General features: G+C 47.1%; 1 protein-coding gene across 4 annotated transcripts in view; it reads left to right on the plus strand.

Moving 5' to 3' along the window:
- The window catches only part of INPP5A (inositol polyphosphate-5-phosphatase A), a 177810-nt gene that overhangs the window by 39502 nt on the left and 121731 nt on the right, over positions 1-16577 (plus strand). For all 4 annotated transcript variants that reach the window (XM_072931385.1, XM_072931386.1, XM_072931387.1 and 1 more), the window contains exons 3-4: positions 7634-7734; positions 9088-9175. In XM_072931385.1, the coding sequence (XP_072787486.1) occupies positions 7634-7734; positions 9088-9175 (189 nt within the window). The remainder of the gene's footprint in view (positions 1-7633; positions 7735-9087; positions 9176-16577) is intronic.

A 16577-nucleotide genomic window follows, 5' to 3' on the forward strand; every position in this document is an offset into this window, starting at 1 on the left:
TCCAGTCCTACATGTCTTACAGAAAAATAGTTAAACAACAGAATTGTGCTGTTCAAATTGTGAAGTGTGCAGAAAATATGATCAGCAGTATTTCGTCTTTTCCTTTTGTAATTGAAAGCATCCCACGAGTCTTTACATTCCCAGGCTGCCAGTGCAGCCTGTGACCTTTATTACATTGATGTAAAATCCTGCAATTCACTTTTACTGGCAAATGTAAGAGATTTGCAAAAATCCAAGGTGCAGTAACCACTCTTACATTCTTTAGTATCTGCCAACTTCAGATTCATCTTTTTATTTTGTTTCTTCAACCTTGGTTGATCATTGCTGTGTGTCCATGGTGCTTGCACTAAGCAAGTGTCTCAGCTGGTTCTGATTCCAGCCCTCCACAGCTTCAGGAAAAACTCTTGCTATGCAGGAAATACAAATAAACAGGGACAACTCTTTATTTTTGGTTGGGTTTTTTTTTTTAGATGGCTGCATACTTTTCATCACCACATGACTGATTTATGTATCTTTATCAAGGAAACTCCTTCTGTGTTCATTTGTTTCTAAGTGGGATGAGCACTGCAGAAACGCTTCTGAATAGTTTGTGGAAAACAGGAAGAGGTGGGGAAAAGACCGAGCTGCTGCTATCTTAGGGCAGGGACTGCTGACACGTGACTGAACGTGGTCTGTCTTTGGCCCAGTAAATATCGTGTGTACGGAATTCCAAAGAGGAATAAAATTAATGCTGCATAATGCCAGTCTACTGCAGGGTCCAGACCAGGAAAAGTGTTGCTGAGGCAGACCCAGGCCCATCCCTCTGCCGGGCGGTTCTGCTCTGTTCCCTCTCCATACCTCTGCCCTCTGGCCCTGCAGTCTGAGAACTGTATTTTGAAAAAGGAAAAGAAAGGAAAAATAGACGCAGGACGAAGTTAGCAGTGCTGCTGTGGCTGCTGCTGCCTTGTCCTGCTTCCCCTCTGGGTTCGGCAGCGGGCTGGCTGCTCACGCCACACTCCCCAGCACAGCGGGAAGTGGAACCAAACCGGACAGAAAGCTCCTTAGGGAAGAGCAAACATGAACACACCAAAAGTCACTTAGCACCGTTCTGGCTCTGGCTTCAGAGCGACCCAGCAAACGTGTAGCCTCAGAGGGATTATTGTGTTTAATTCCTCACGCTCTGTGTGCAACCTCTGTGACCTGAGGTCCAGAGCAGTGCTGCAAAATGACTCTCCGTGCCTCGTGGTAAGCTTGAAACCAGATAAACCGCAGACGGCAGTTTTTTCCATTCTTCTGAGGAATTCAATTTGCATATGCAGTTGTGTCAGGGTGGTTTGCATAACTTCTGAAGATGAGGTCCTTGTGTAAGTAGTCAAAATGTTCTCCACAGAAAAGGAAGAACCATTACCTCTCTAAGTTTAAAATGTTTCTAGAAATTAAACCCGTAATGTCATTGAACTGATGTCAAAGAGCATATCGGTTAAAGAGCATTTTGTGGACTTGTTTCTAAATTCCAGTAAATTAAAATGAGGGATTTTATTTGCTGTCATGGGTGACTACAAGTCATTTATGTGATACCATTGGCTTACATGCCATATGCATTTCCAAGGACATGGTAGCTTACAGAGGGCTAAAATAAGATCCAAATGTCACATGTTCAATTTTTGAAACTTCTGCCATTGATCTACAAATATCCTATCCTACATCATTAACATGGAAATTGTGGCAGATCTAATGCTGGTAAATGAAATGGTTTCTCCAAGAAACGCAAACAGTAAAAAAGACTCTTGAAAGACCCTTTCCAGGCTGGTTTTAGCAGCAGCTCCTGGCAGAGAGCAGCAGGTTGGCCTCGTGCTGTGTGACAGTGGGCTCAGGGTGACAGCAGCAGGGTGCCCGTGTGCTCTGGCATGGCACAGCCCGGGGCGTGCTCTGCTTGGCTTCTTGGCTGGACACACGTGTGCAGGTTTTGTCGAGGTCAGCGGGACGGTCAGCGGTGTCACAGCGGTGTCACGGCGGTGTCACGGCAGTGTCACACAGCAGTGTCACAGCGGTGTCACGGCAATGTCACAGCAGTGTCACGGCAGTGTCACGCAGCAATGTCACGGCAGTGTCACAGCAGTGTCACGGCGGTGTCACAGCAGTGTCACAATGGTGTCATGCAGCAGTGTCACGCAGCAGTGTCACGGCGGTGTCATGGCAGTGTCATGGCAGTGTCACGCAGCAGTGTCACGGAGTGTTGCAGCCGTGTCACACCTGTGTCCCACAGTGGCTCTGGGATTGTCCCGGGCCTCGCTGAGGGGATGCTCCGGAGCGGAGCGCGCAGCAGCACCAGCCTGCGGGTAGGAAACGCGTCCAGCTCCCTGGTACAGCCGTCTGACCTGGCCTGGGTGCTGCGGGACTGTGCCATCGTGTGCCCTGGGTCACCCTCCGAGACACAGGGGCCACTTCAGCAGCAAACCTATGTTCCTACCAGGAGCAGAAGCAAGCACTGTGGGGAAAGGATGCTGCGAATCCCAGGGCTTTCAGAGTTGGCTCTGGTTTCTAACGTTCAAGGCAGAAAGTTGTATTTGCAGATGAAGGCAATCCGCTGTAACCAGAACAAAAGAAAAAAGGCTTGTGAGCAAATGGGTCACACTGTGGCCCTGATAATTGGGAATTACATCAAAGGGTGGAAAAACCACCTTAGAGGGAGGCAGGAGCCAGTGAAGTCCTGGTGCTGGAGATTGTGCCCCGTCTCCTACCTGTAGATAGCTACTGGTAACTTGGGTCTGAAAGAGCTGAGTTTGGACTAGTCCTCTTTCCAGTAAAAATTCTCTTACCCCAAAACCTACACTGGAAACAAGGAGGGAAAGGGATTGTTGGGGGAGAGTGGAAACAGCCTGAGAGCAGCATTTTGGAGTGTTTAACTTGTGATAGGGAAGACTTTGGTTCTTATCAAGAAATGGGATGACTGATGATTTAGACAGTAGTGCTGAACAAGCAGTGGGATGGTTGGTGAGCTCGCTGCCATGCGGATAAGAATAGGCACGTGGCAGTTTTGTCCCACTTGTGCAAAGTGCCCATGCCCTGGTTGGCAGCCTCCACGTCAGTCAGTGCACTGGAGAAATATGGGGGAACAAGCTCCAAGAACATAAAGGAAGCTGTTTGCAAGCAAAGGGTGTAGGAGCAGAGGGAGAACTTTTATTGACTTATTTATTTACTTAGGACTCCTTTTCCTTTTCACTCCCTCCTTCCCCATCCCTTGCCCTTTCCCCATCTGCACTGGGCCTCATATTTGGGGCAGGAGGAGTTCAGGAGCTGGAGCTGCTGAAAATCTGCACTGATTTCAGTAACTATCTTTTTCTGTCGCATTCGTGGCACATGGTCATTTTAGATGCAAACTTGGACCCAGAGGGTTTTTTCCCCTAATGCCATTTTCCATGTTGCCTGATGTGTTTGAGAGTATTTTTAGCTTTTATTTGTAGGAATACAGAAGTTAAAAGTTTACCTAATAGCTAAAGGTCATCTTGGTATAGCTGTGTGGGAACTTTGTGCGTTACCCTTCAGAGAGAAGGAAGAAAAACAAACAAAAAAGGCCCAAACCAACCAAATAAAAAAATTGCGAACCCCAAATCACAACAAAACCCCACCCAGCCACTCAAAGGTTGTTTAATTATTTTGGTTGACCTAATGCTACTTTTTTAACTAGAGAGGATGAAAAAACTCTGTTGCAGCTCTTCCAAGCTGAGGTCTCAGCCCTTTTCCAGAGGGTGTTTTCCTCAGGCGGGGCTGTTTGGGCTGTTGTTGTTGGTTTGACCCCATGGCCTGTGACAAGGGTAGGGGGATGTGGGCCTGGGTGCTGGCTGTGTGCAGCTGAGTGCTGCAGGGCTCTGGGTGCTGTCCCCAGGAGGAGCCTCTTCTTCAGGCTTAGAGAAATTGAAAATACTCTGTCAGTACAGTTGAGGTCTAACCCTGGTGCCTGTGTCCCCATGCCCCTGCTGCCCTCTCTGAGAGCTGGCCAGCGCCGTGGGGCTGTGTCCTGTGCTGGCTGCTGCCCCAGCTCCAGCACAGCCTGCCCCACCCTGCCCAGGCTGGAAAACACCTGTGGAACCAGGAGATGTCAGTCAGGCTTGTAGGTTCACACTCAGCTGTGCTGGAGCATCTTGCTTAGTTACATACACCCCCAAAAGAAACTCCTGATTGTGGCTTCCTTTACGCTACTTTTGCATATCCCAAATTGAAAATAATGCCCAACTTTGTAAATACGCTGTGCTGCTGTGGATGCAAATTCATTATTTATGTGGTCTCATGTATGGTCTTTAACTTCTGGCAGCTGGGAGTTTTTAGCTCTGAAGTATTCATTACTCATTATTATGTACTGTTTGTTCTTCCATAAGAGTAGAAAACTAGTAAAAGGTAATGAAGCAGAGCCAATTTGCTTTTAGGTGGAGTGTACTTATTATATGAGAGGACATAACTAATATTCAGGTATGTTCTAGTGGTTTAACCTGCAAGGAATGCCACAAGGACCTCACTGCTATTAAGCCAATGCTGTTTCCCCATCAAAAAAAAGATTTATATATTTTTTTAATACCCACTATGATTTCAAGTTCTCAAAGATTTGTATACAAACGAAAAAACAACTGCGTCCTGCATCTTCAGAGCCTGGAAGTGTTTTCTGTTGCTGCTTCAGCACAGTAGAGTTGTTCTCCAGTGTTGCCTCACTGCAGGACTCCCAATTCAGGGCTCCTTGTGACTGATGGTTTCTAAATCTTACTTAAAATAGTTTATTATGGTTATCTTACCAGTCAGTATTTTCATGGGCTGTGTAAGAAGAGCTCTTACTGGAGCAAACTCTCAGCAGTTAAAATGAGTGACACAATGCTCAGCACGTTCCTGTGTGTGCTGTCCTGAGACAGTGACGGGGATGTGTTTGCTTTACAGGATTAAATAGTTACACTGCTTTCTGATCCTGGTGTCTTCATAGAGCTCTCCAAGCAGATGAAATCAGGACTTGGAATCCAGAACTGACTGGGAGCAGTGAAGCGCACGGAGAGTTGGGATGGCCTGGTGTGAGGGTCCACAGATGAGCTCTGTTGCAGAGCTCTGCCTCACGGGCTGTGTTTGGTTAGTGTTGCTCTCCAGACAGCCAACAAAATGAACCACTGAGGTGAATTTAGTGTTCATTGTCATTTGCTGCTGCTGGCTCTGATGGCAGCCTGCTGCCAGTGGTCCCTTGGGCAGGGCCTTGGGAAGAAGGGAACATCTGTACAGGGACATCATCTCAGCAACTGTGTCTTCGTTGTTTGTAAATCTGTGATAGGAAATATATATCAGAGGAAAAGCATGTCCCAGCTGGGTGTAATTCCTTGCATTTCAGATAAGGTTTTTGACATCTGGTCTGTCATCTGCTTTTTTATCTTTCCCCTCCTTCCCCCCAGTTAAACTTACTGTTGGGTCTTACTCTGGCTCATTCTCTGTCCCTACTGATGATGGCATGCTTTAGAGCAAGGTGCTGATATCTCTGTTGGCAGAAACCAGCATTAATGATGTAATGGAAGTGCTCAGTAGTCATCAAACACCTGAGTGGGAGTATTTCGTTTTTCCTTTTATCCAGTAACACTACCAGCAGCAGCTCACCTCAGAATGTTTCACCAAGCAGGTCAGCGCCAAGATGTTTCAGTGGCCGGGAAGCTGAGGCACAGAGGCTGTTGGAAATGCCTCAGAAACCCGGGGCAGGACGTTCCCTTCTTTCTGCAGGGGTGACGGGGCAGCGCTGTGCCTCACTCACAGTGTGAGCTGGATGTGGCAGCACACCGGGTTCTGCTCGGCTTCAGCGTGCACGAGCGGCTCCAGGCCTCCCCTCCTGGCCCGGCTGGAGCCCCACCGCCCTGTCCCGCTGGTCCTGAGCCCCCTGCCAGAGGGCCCTGGGGGAGAGCAGCGTGCCAGGACCGTGCCTGAGGAGGGAGGGACGTGCTGAGCCTCTCTGGCACTGCCCTCGGGCAGGGTCTGGCACCCGCAGGTGCCCGTGCCCTCCCTGCTGCTGTCCCGAGCTGGGCAGCTCTGCCGCTGCCACAGGCAGGTGCCAGCTCAAAGCAGGGACCTGTGACTGCTCTGGCTCAATGGAACCTGCTGCGCTTCAGATTTTGCTTAATTCATGGTCTTTGAACTTAATTGTCTAATGAGGTTATTTGTGTAGTCAGGAATGAGGGGTTTTGCACTCTGTCATCACATCAAATGGCAGTTTCTCTCTATTGTCATCTAAAAGAAACATGCACAACTTCTGTGGTGCCCCATCCCTGGAAGTGTTCGCGGCCAGCTTGGACAGGGCTCGGAGCAGCCTGCTCCAGTGGCAGGTTTCCCTGCCAACGGGGTGCAAGGAGATAAGCTTTAAGGCCCCTTTCAGCTCAAACCATTCTGTGGTTCCACGATTCCTAAAGACCTTTTAACAGTGGTATTGGCCACTGTTGATTTAAATAATTAAAAGCAGCACTGCAATAGGGTGTCTGTGCCTTTTGGGAGTAGCAGGGCTCCAGCAGCACGACAGTGAGCAGGAGGAGGGAGCAGTCCCTTTTTTCCAGCTGTTCCTCGCTGTGTGTGTTGAGGTGAGAGCTCTGCAGGGTGACCCGAGGGCAGAGCACCCCAGCCCTGCCCAGGGGCTGCCGGCAGCCCCCCACTCCTCCTGCCAAGGCTGCGTGGACAGCGTGGCCTCTGCTGGCGGGGCCACCCAGTGCCACCCTTGAGGAACGAGTGAATCCCACCTGGGAGTTGAATTCTCTCCATGTATGCTCGCACTGGCACGGGGTTGATTGTTTCAGACTGTTCCCTTTTGAAATGGAAGTTGTTCTGGAGCTTGTGTCCACCCATTCACAATAAGGCATGGAACACAAGGTATGGAGACTCAGTATTAGCAGAGACATTTTAGATGTGGTGTTTGCAGTTCTGAATAGAGGCAAAGCAGAGAAAATTCCATAGAACAGAGAAACACTGAATGTGTCTTCAAAACAGCAGCAAATTTATAAACACTATTTGATTTGAGGTATGCGTAAAGACAGACATTCAAGGGTTTTGGTATGGTAGTTGCATCCTCGTGCTGAATGTGTAGTATCTAAGGTATTTGCAGTTTTCAAGACTAACACCTGGAATAGCATGATGGATTTCCATGTCTTCAGTGTTAACAGGTGTGTACGGGCATCTGTTATTTAAATACTTTTATAAATAAGATATTCCATAAATAAAACTATCAAACACAACTGCTAAAGTGCTGCTAAACAGCACTGAGAAATTTTGTAAAAGTCGAAAAAAAATCCACTTTAGCAAATTAATTGTTTGAATTCTTCTACCTCCCAGACAAGGAAAGGTCTGGATTATCTTAATCATGTCATCTTTGACAGGAAAAATTTATTTACATTTTAAATATAAATACTAAAATATATTAAAAATATATATACAGCCCAGGAACTAAGCCATAGTTTAAAAAAGGAAATATTAGTTAAGAATATTTGAGATAATAATTATGTATTATGAGTCTTTTATGTTGATAGCAAATGATGCTCCCCTTGCTGCTTATTGTGCAGTGACCTCTCAGGTAATAGCTGCCAGCCCTCCCTGAGCACACAGATCTGTGTTCTTGCTGTGTGCAGAGCGTTAAACCTCGCTTTTCTCTCTCTTCCAGGTGGTCCATGCACACAAGCCCCATTTCATGGCTTTACACTGTCAGGAATTCGGAGGGAAAAACTATGAAGCTTCAATGTCTCATGTGGACAAGTTCGTGAAGTAAGTGGTGGGGGCAAGCCTGGGCCTGAGCCAGGGGCAAGGGCAGGAGCGCTCAGTCAGCGCTGGAAGATGCTGGGATTACTTATCCCGGTGTAATGTATCCCAGTTTAATGTATCCCGGTTTTATTTATTCCCAGTTCAATGTATCCCGGTTTTATTTATTCCCAGTTCAATGTATCCTGGTGTCATTTATTCCCAGTTCAATGTATCCTGGTGTCATTTATTCCCAGTTCAATGTATCCTGGTTTAATTTATCCCTGGTTTAATGTATCCTGGTTTAATTTATTCGCAGTTCAGTGTATCCCTGGTGTAATGCATCCCAGTTTAATGTATCCCGGTTCAATTTATCCCGGGTGTAATTTATCCCCAGTTTAATGTATCCTGATGTAATGTACCCCAGTTTAATGTACCCCGATTTAATGAATCCCCGTTTAATTTATCCCTGGTGTAATCTATCCCAGTTTAATGTATCCCGGTTCAATTTATCCCGGGTGTAATTTATCCCAGTTTAATGTATCCCTCTTTAATTTATCCCTGTTTCATTTATCCCTGGTGTAATCTATCCCAGTTTAATGAATCCCATCTTAATTTATCCATGGTGTAATCTATCCCGGTTTAATTTATCCCCGGTGTAATCTATCCGAGTTTAATTTATCCCTGGTGTAATCTATCCCGGTTTAATTTATCCCAGGTGTAATCTATCCCGGTGTAATCTATCCGGGTTTAATTTATCCCCGGTGTAATCTATCCCGGTTTAATTTATCCCCGGTGTAATCTATCCCGGTGTAATTTATCCCCGGTGTAATCTATCCCGGTTTAATTTATCCCCGGTGTAATCTATCCCGGTTTAATTTATCCCAGGTGTAATCTATCCCGGTTTAATCTATCCCGGTTTAATCGATCGGGCTGGGAGGGAACGCGGGCAGTGCCCGCGAGCCGCGGCCGCGCGCGCCCTCTGCTGGCGGCGGCGGGCGCTGCGCTCGGGGCCGCGCTCGGGGCCGCGCTCGGGGCCGCGCTCGGGGCCGCGCTCGGGGCCGCGCTCGGGGCTGAGGCTCCGGCAGCACAAATCCCCAAATTCCCGGAGTGTTGTGGGCACCACAGACCCGAACCCTTCCCAGTCGCGTCCAAAGGCGCTGGGAAACTCGCGGTGCAGCTGGTGAGGGCAGCTCCGGAGCGTGCAGGCAGGTGTCTGTGTCAGGGACTGCTCTGTCCCTGAAATTCCCCCCAGAGGAAGAGGAGGGCCCTGGGTTCCTCTGGGTGATGCTGGGGATGTCACAGCACAGAGCAAAGCTGAGGCATGGCAGCATATTTGTATCTCCCTGTACAACGTTCAGTCTTTTCTTTCTCTTGCAGAGAACTGTTATCAAGTGATGCAATGAAAGACTACAACAGAGCTCGAGTTTACCTGGATGAGAACTATAAATCACAGGAACATTTCACGGTAAATTTCTTTATTTCATGAGTGTCCTTTAACTGAAGGTGAATTTCTTCTATTTGGGATTTTTGACCCATGTGGGACTGTGCACTATTTCCATCCTGATGATGATTCTGTTTTTACTACTACTGTGTTTTACTATTAAGAGTGTTTATTCTGTGGCACAGGTACCTGCTGATTTCACAGAGGTGCATCCATTTAGAATGAGCAAAATATCAGTGTGCAGGAAATCTTTTGTTTCAAATGATTGTATAAGGTCTTTTTTTGTCCAGCACAGACTTTGTTAGCTCAGAATCACCTTCCATTTCAGAGCCTGGCAGTGTCTGGCAGTGTGAGGTGGTGCCAGCACTGAGTGTGATGAGCTGGTGACCAGCTTGGCAAGGGTTCAGGGCCTGTGTAAGGGATCTCCAGAGCTGGCTCACAGCCTCACTGGCCTGAGGCATGGTGGCAGCAGCCAGAGCACAGGTTTGCATTAGCACATGAGTGGTGTTCAGGTGCATGTGAATGATGCAGGGCTGCCCTTCCTCAGAGCAGAAAGGCTTGTGTGCTGCTGTGCATCGTGCCAACACATCTGCTGTGTGTCCAGGTGATCACTGCTAGGTTGTACAGGAGAAAACAGCCCTTTGGAGGGGAATCAGTGACAGCACCCTTCTTCCCAGGGCAGAGATTCCTTCTCCCCTACTATGCTGCTCAGGGGCAGTGGTGGCTCGGAGGAGCCCGGCTGGGGACCTGGGGCAGCCACAGATGGCACCTGGGACAGTTCAGACAATAAAAAAAACAGGTGCCCAGCACACACACAAACCCCAGCTTGGATGCATATAAGCTCAGGGAATAAGAACCTGGAAGGGTTTTTATTTCTTCCTTTTTTTTAATAACTCTGGCTAGAAGCCCAACTAAGATGAAACTGGAGGAGAGGAATCAGTGTTTTTTTTTCTCTTACTCATCGGAGAAGATAAAAAGATTAACAGCTTTCCTGAGCCTTAGAGGGACAAACTATTCGTGGGTCACTAATGTTGAAACTGTACTCTGCAGATGTTCAGAAAGTGCTGGTAGGTAAAAGCAGTAGTACAGAGCTGCATGTTTTGGAGTCACTCACAGGTCTGAGCTGCATCCAGATGATCCCAAACACTGGTGGAGACCCTGTCGGGGTCCTGCAGCACAGATCTCCTGATGTGGGCAGGGGAGCTGCAAGGGGCTCTGCATTTACCTGATCTGCCTTCAGCCAGTGAGCTCCAGAGCTCCCTTCCAGCCAAGACTTTTCTGTGATACAGGAAAAAGGGGTAATCATCTGTGATCTTAATTAGGGAAACAGCATAGAAGACTAATCCATGACAAAATACAGTCCAATAACAAGATACAACTTTTTTGTGTTTAAGAATAGTCATATCCTTCATAGTATTGAATTATTTTATTTAGCATGAGGTACCTTGATTTGATGGCATTCCTGTGGTGGATAAAAAGGCTCTTAGAGAGGTTGAGCAGGAATCCCAGTCAGAACATGTGCTGTTTGTGTCTCTGTGAAGAACCCTGTATTTTGCAATGTCCTCAGTTCAAGAACTAATGTGGTTTCTTGTTTCACATACCAGCATTATTTTCTAGGCACTGTGTTTCTTGTAGTATTCCCCAGCCATCTTTGTATTTCCCCCTTTCTTGTCATAAATATTACTTTGCAGTTTTTTTCCTTCTAATCCTTCGTTTACTAAAACTGGGCCTTCCAGGGGGCAAAAAAAAGTTCTGTCAACATATTGGTTCAATAAAGGGGAAGATTATAAAAAAGACAGCTAGTACCAATGTTATTTTCCATGGAAATAGTGTAACCAAAAACATGTTCTTATTGTTTGGTTAAATTGCCCTCTGTTGAAGTGGTGACTGTAAAGATACACAATGGGTTTACAGAAGTGTTTGATGTGTACTCCACATGATAGGCTGTTTGTATCTTTAAGAACCTTTTAGAGCTGAATCTGCTTAGTGTGAAAAGGCAGAACCCAAAGGAAGAACAATTATTCAATGATGTTTTGTGTTACTATCACTGGGAGGAAATGCTGTGTGCTAGAGGAGTGTTTTATACCTTCATTGTTAGCCTGTAGTCGTGGCTTGGAACCAAAGCCCAAAAACCTGGACAGAAGAGAGAGTGCACTTTCACATGGAGTTCTTTAACCTTCTGGCTTGTTAGAGTCTGCTTTTAGGCGCTGAATGCTCCCAGTCTGCACTCACAGATCCTGGCACTGCTGTCAGGAATCAAAGATTCATAGAAATGGTTTTTTACACTTGTGATTTGAATGGCAGATCTCCAGCTCCTCTGCTCAGTGTGTGTGTGTATGTGTGACTGTGTGAGCAGGGGTTTCACGTGTGCTGTGTCCATTTAGGGTAAAGTTTTGGTCTTATCTGCAGTGTGGTTTGCCTTGTACAATGTCACATGTCTCCGTGTTTCCTTGTTAGTTCTGTTTGACTGCAAAGTTCTGTAACTTCTGTGGGCTTTTTTTCCATCCCTTCTAAGGCACAGACTTGGCAGCATATGGTAGCTTTGTCTTTATATTATTACCTCTCTGAAATATAAATGTTTATCATATATTGTTGTATAACACTATTTGCTTTAGAAAGGGAGAAGCTCAAGTAGTTACAGTTTGGCTAACCTTTATCCCTGCTGCTCTCACATCCCCTTTTTTACCAGTTTTGGCATCACTTCCTCTGTAAGGCTTTCCTTGGCTTGGCTCCTGCAAAACGGAACCAGATTTTGCTGCCCACAGTTACTCAGCTTGGCTGTGGTAGGACTGGCAGCAGGATCTGAGACAGCACTGTCAGCAGCCTCTGTCTCCAGCTCACAGCAGCACAGGTGCAAATTCCACACCAGAAATAAGAAACTGGCATAAAAATGAGGAGTCTCTAGTGGAGCCACTTCATTTTAAAAACTAATGATCCACACTGTATAAAGGATCAAAATGGATCATTTTGCATCATCCCAGACATAAATCATACTATCAGGATTTGTCATTTATGGTCATGTATACCAAATCTGGTGTAGGAGCACCTGGTTTTAGGTCTGGGGAGTGGGGTAGGTGCTGTGATGAGGGAGAGAGCTGTGGTTCAGTGGATTGTGTTTGTTCTCCTAGGAGGGATGGTAGGGTGAGACTGTGTGGGATTCCCTTCCACTCGAAACTGTGAAATGCATGGCACGGAATAAATGCCAGAGCAGAGTGCAAGGCCAGGGAAGGTGCTGGGGCAGCAGGTCCCTGTCCCAGGGCAGGGGTCAGGCTGGCACTGCAGCTGGGGCAGCAGGTCCCTGTCCCAGGGAAGGGGTCAGCCCGAGGGTCAGGCTGGCACTGCAGCCTGGGCAGGGACTCCTGGCCCAAGGCTTTCTTAGGGCCAGGCTATGGGGGCAGCACGGGTGTCACAGGGTGCATGGGGATGAAGCAGTTCGTGTCACACCTGGGAGAGGCACAGCTCTCTCAGATTTAAAAATGATAAAATGACCTGAAGATGAATCTCTTGGCAGAGAGCTGCTGCATTAGAGCTGATGGCTGTCAGCGCTGGGAAGGGGGCAGTGCTGGAGCTCCGAGCTCCCAGCAGTTATGGATGAGGACGGTGGGTGACAGCCTCTGCAGGGCTGACAGTGGCTTCCCAGAAATTTCAGATTAACGAAACTGGCAGCTGTGCTGCTGTTTCAGTTCTGACTGGAAATACCAATAGCAGTCAAGTCTGGATAAACTGGCTCATGTGCTGAATTTCAGACACTCAAATACCGGTAAATCCCTGTTTGAAAGCATGGTACTTTCTTTTGTTGTATAAAATGTTATGTAGGGGGCAGATCTTGATTTCTGTTGAAGAATGTACAATTAATGAAAAGACAGATATAAGAAGACTGAAATAGGTAAAAATATGAGAGGCTGAAAAATTCAGAACATTGCATTTTTTATTTGTGACCATACTGAATGGACTTCACTTGTAATAAAACAGGTCTTTGAAGTTCCATTGATTTTACCAAACATCCCGTTATTTACATTCTCTGTTAATTTTATTGTACTTGGTATATTTCATGTAAGGGGTAAATTATAAATCTTGTCACTTTTCTATGTGAAGAATTACTCAAAAATAGTTGGGTGTGTTGAACTTTACATGTCAGTACTTCTTGAATAACCCAAGTTAATGGTAAATAAAGTGTTTTTTTCTGAAATAAGAAAATGTACTGAAGGTAAATATCAGTCAGAAATACATTGATATTTTCATCAAATCCATAACTGTTTTTATATGAAAACATGTCAGTATAATCAGTGACATTTTTATTGTAATGAGATCAAGTCTAGTTTTGTTTTGTGCCGTGTATTTATTGATTTCTGGAGTACTCAGTTAAGGTCTTGCATAGCTTTGCAAATCCTTGGCTTCCTTTTCATTGTTCAGAGAAGGCAGAGGAAACTCCTGTGTAGCTTAAAGCCTTTTTGCTGCATTGAACCTGTGGTTTCTGTAGGCTGGGAGAGAATCTTTCCTGGAGTACATCAGTCCCGAGGGCTCTTGGCAAACCAGACCTCCAAGGGCAAGCTGACCACCAGCTCCTGCCTGGAGTGTTCAGGGAGCATTTTGGGAGCTGTGTGGTTGGCACAGCCCTTAGCTGATGGGCAGAAGCATCTGCACAGTGGGGTAATTGCTCTGCTTCCCAGCATAGGTTTATTTTTAAAAATAAACAGTCCTCCATTGTCTGTGTGCCTGCCCAGGCCCACAGGTGACCTTGCAATGAACAAATGCCACTGGGCTCTACGTGTGATGTGCTGAAGTTCCAGCCTCCTCCTCCTGGTAACAGTGCAGTGCACTGCAAACAGTTCATTGTATAGCAGGGTTTCAATCAAATTAATAAACAAAACAAAACCCATCCTTTCAAAACCAGCGTTTCTGACATTAGAGAGATGTGTTTAAACAACACCAGAGCCTCAAGCTGCAAGCAGAATTTTATTAATTCCAATGGATTGAAGAGAGAGAGGTTGCTGTGCTTGCACAGCTCCCCACTTTGAAATGGTGGGTTTGGTGAGATAATGACTGAAATGAAACTGCCCTGCAATAACCACCTGGGGATGGACAAAGTAAGTTATAAATAAAGAGTACAGTGGTAAGAGGCGCTTTTCTGACAAGCTTTGTGTTCACGCCCCTGCGCTTCAGTTGCTGAGGCAGAGAGGTGGGTGCTGAAGGCAGCAGAGGCAGCAGGCAGTGCCCCGGTGCTCTCCTGCCATCGCACCCCTCTCCGTGGGCACGGCTCCTGGGGGCTGTGGGCAGCTGAACGCCCCTCACTGCCCCTGCCGCGGGCACTGGTGCCTGGTGGGTGCCCTGTCCGAGCCGTGCCCCTGCGCCCCGGGCACTCGCTGGCCCAGAGCAGGACGGCTCAGCGCTGGCACAGGCCGTGCAGCACCCGTGCTCCGGCTGGGGGTGGGTGGCACCGGGCTGTGGGAGCACTGAGGCAAGTCCAGGCACTGCCACGGTATGCTGGAAAAGGTTGTGCTTGCTTTTTTTCTTTCCCTGGATGGTTTTTACTTCACATGCTCTGTACCAGCATTTTTTAAAATGTAAAATGGCTCTTACTCCAGGGTAGATAATGCACTGGTAGCCTGCAGCAGCATCCAGGGCAGACCTTTGCCCAAGTCACTATCCTTAAGGGCAATAACCTGAGCCAGCATGACAGGGGGCTCCAGTGGGGAGCAGTGGTCCTGAGAATACAGATGGACAACATGTTATTCAAGTGTGTTATTGTGCCTTAAAATTATATCTGCTTGTTACTGAGAGAATATTGAAGTTAATTTTTGTTAGATTAATGATACTTGAGTAATATTTTTGGTTGAGCTGAGTTCAAATAATTGGCCATTAATTGAAAAAGGAAATTGAAATGAATTTATCTTACACATAAATCCTGTCGTAGTTATTAATGCGTCTTAGAAAATATTGTTCTGTTCCCAGAAATGGATGGTGTACACTGATTCTCCCGAGCTTATTAGCTCTGTCAATTTAGAGTTTGGTTAAGTAAAAAAGATGATTTAAGAAGAGAGCTGTAATTGAATTGAATATTGAGGGAATTCACATGGTGATGAGTTCTCAGCCCACTTCTTCATTAACAGTGTTACAGGAATGTCGAGGCTTGGCAGAAAGGCAGGATTTCCCCAGGAGATGGAGCTGGAGCTCCAGGCTGCAGTGCCCGGCTGCGGGCGCTGGGCACCCTGCAGGAGCCCCGCACTGCGGCTGGGAGGGCACGCTGGGGACACTGCCACTGGGCTGGGGACACACTGCCACCGGGAGGGGACACGCTGGGGACACACTGCCACCGGGAGGGGACACGCTGGGGACACGCTGCCACCGGGCTGGGGGCATGCTGGGGACACACTGCCACCGGGAGGGGACATGCTGGGGACACACTGCCACCAGGCTGGACACACACTGGCATACACTGGGGACATGCTGTCGCCACGCTGGGGACACGCTGGGCACACGCTGTCACCATGCTGGGGACACGCACACACACACAGGGAGACTTTCAGGGGCAGCGCTCTGGCCCTGGGCGGGCTGGAGAAGGGGCTCTGCTGCTGCTGGGATGTCGATCACAGGCTCAGATTTATCAGTTACCCACTGCTGAACAGCAGACTTCAGAGTGTGGCTTCTTGATTATTGTAGTCTTGAAGTGAATTTTCTTTTACTGCTCACATGAGCCTGTTTCCATATTACCCTTTCTTCCTCCCTCTCCTTTCCATAGAAAGATAATTTGTATACCAGTGTTTATTTTTATACTGTTATCTGTAAAAATTATGCCAACCCAGAGAAGTAGGAATTTGTCTGAGTGGCTGGCAGCAGCGCTGCTTGGCAAGATGCGATGATCTCTGGAGGGAGGGTTGGAGACTGGGCAGTTCTGCAAGGGCAGGTGATGCCACAGGAGGAGCCACAAGTGTCATTCAGACTCTCTTCTCAAATTAACTCCTTTGAGATTCATCCAGGGAACAATCTGGGATGGAGAAAAGTCCGGACTCCTTTCTAAGAGGCACATATGAGAAACCTGCAAGTGTTCTGTCATCATCAGTCTCCCAGATCACTCCTGAGCAAATTCTCCCGTGTCTCACTGTTGTTTTGTTTTCCCTAAGTGATAAATTAGTGTAAATGTGTTTAAACAAATCTTACCCTGCCAGTCCTTTGGGATTTTTTTGTTGGTACTCAAGCATGTGGAAGCATGTGTAAAGCTAGGGGCAGCGAAAGGGTGCCCAGGGTTGGGTGGTAGTCCTGGGCGAGAGCTGGCAGCAGAGCACTGGTTGTGTGTGAGTGCTGGCTACTTGGATACTTGTGGGATCTTTATTTTCTCCTAGGTCCACTTCCTAGGCAGAATAAAAGGAATAAAACAATTTGAAAAACATGTTAGTATTCCTTATAAAGGCTCTAAAATGCCAGAAGC

Source organism: Taeniopygia guttata, chromosome 6 (genome assembly GCF_048771995.1).
Source record: "Taeniopygia guttata chromosome 6, bTaeGut7.mat, whole genome shotgun sequence".
NCBI lineage: Eukaryota > Metazoa > Chordata > Aves > Passeriformes > Estrildidae > Taeniopygia > Taeniopygia guttata.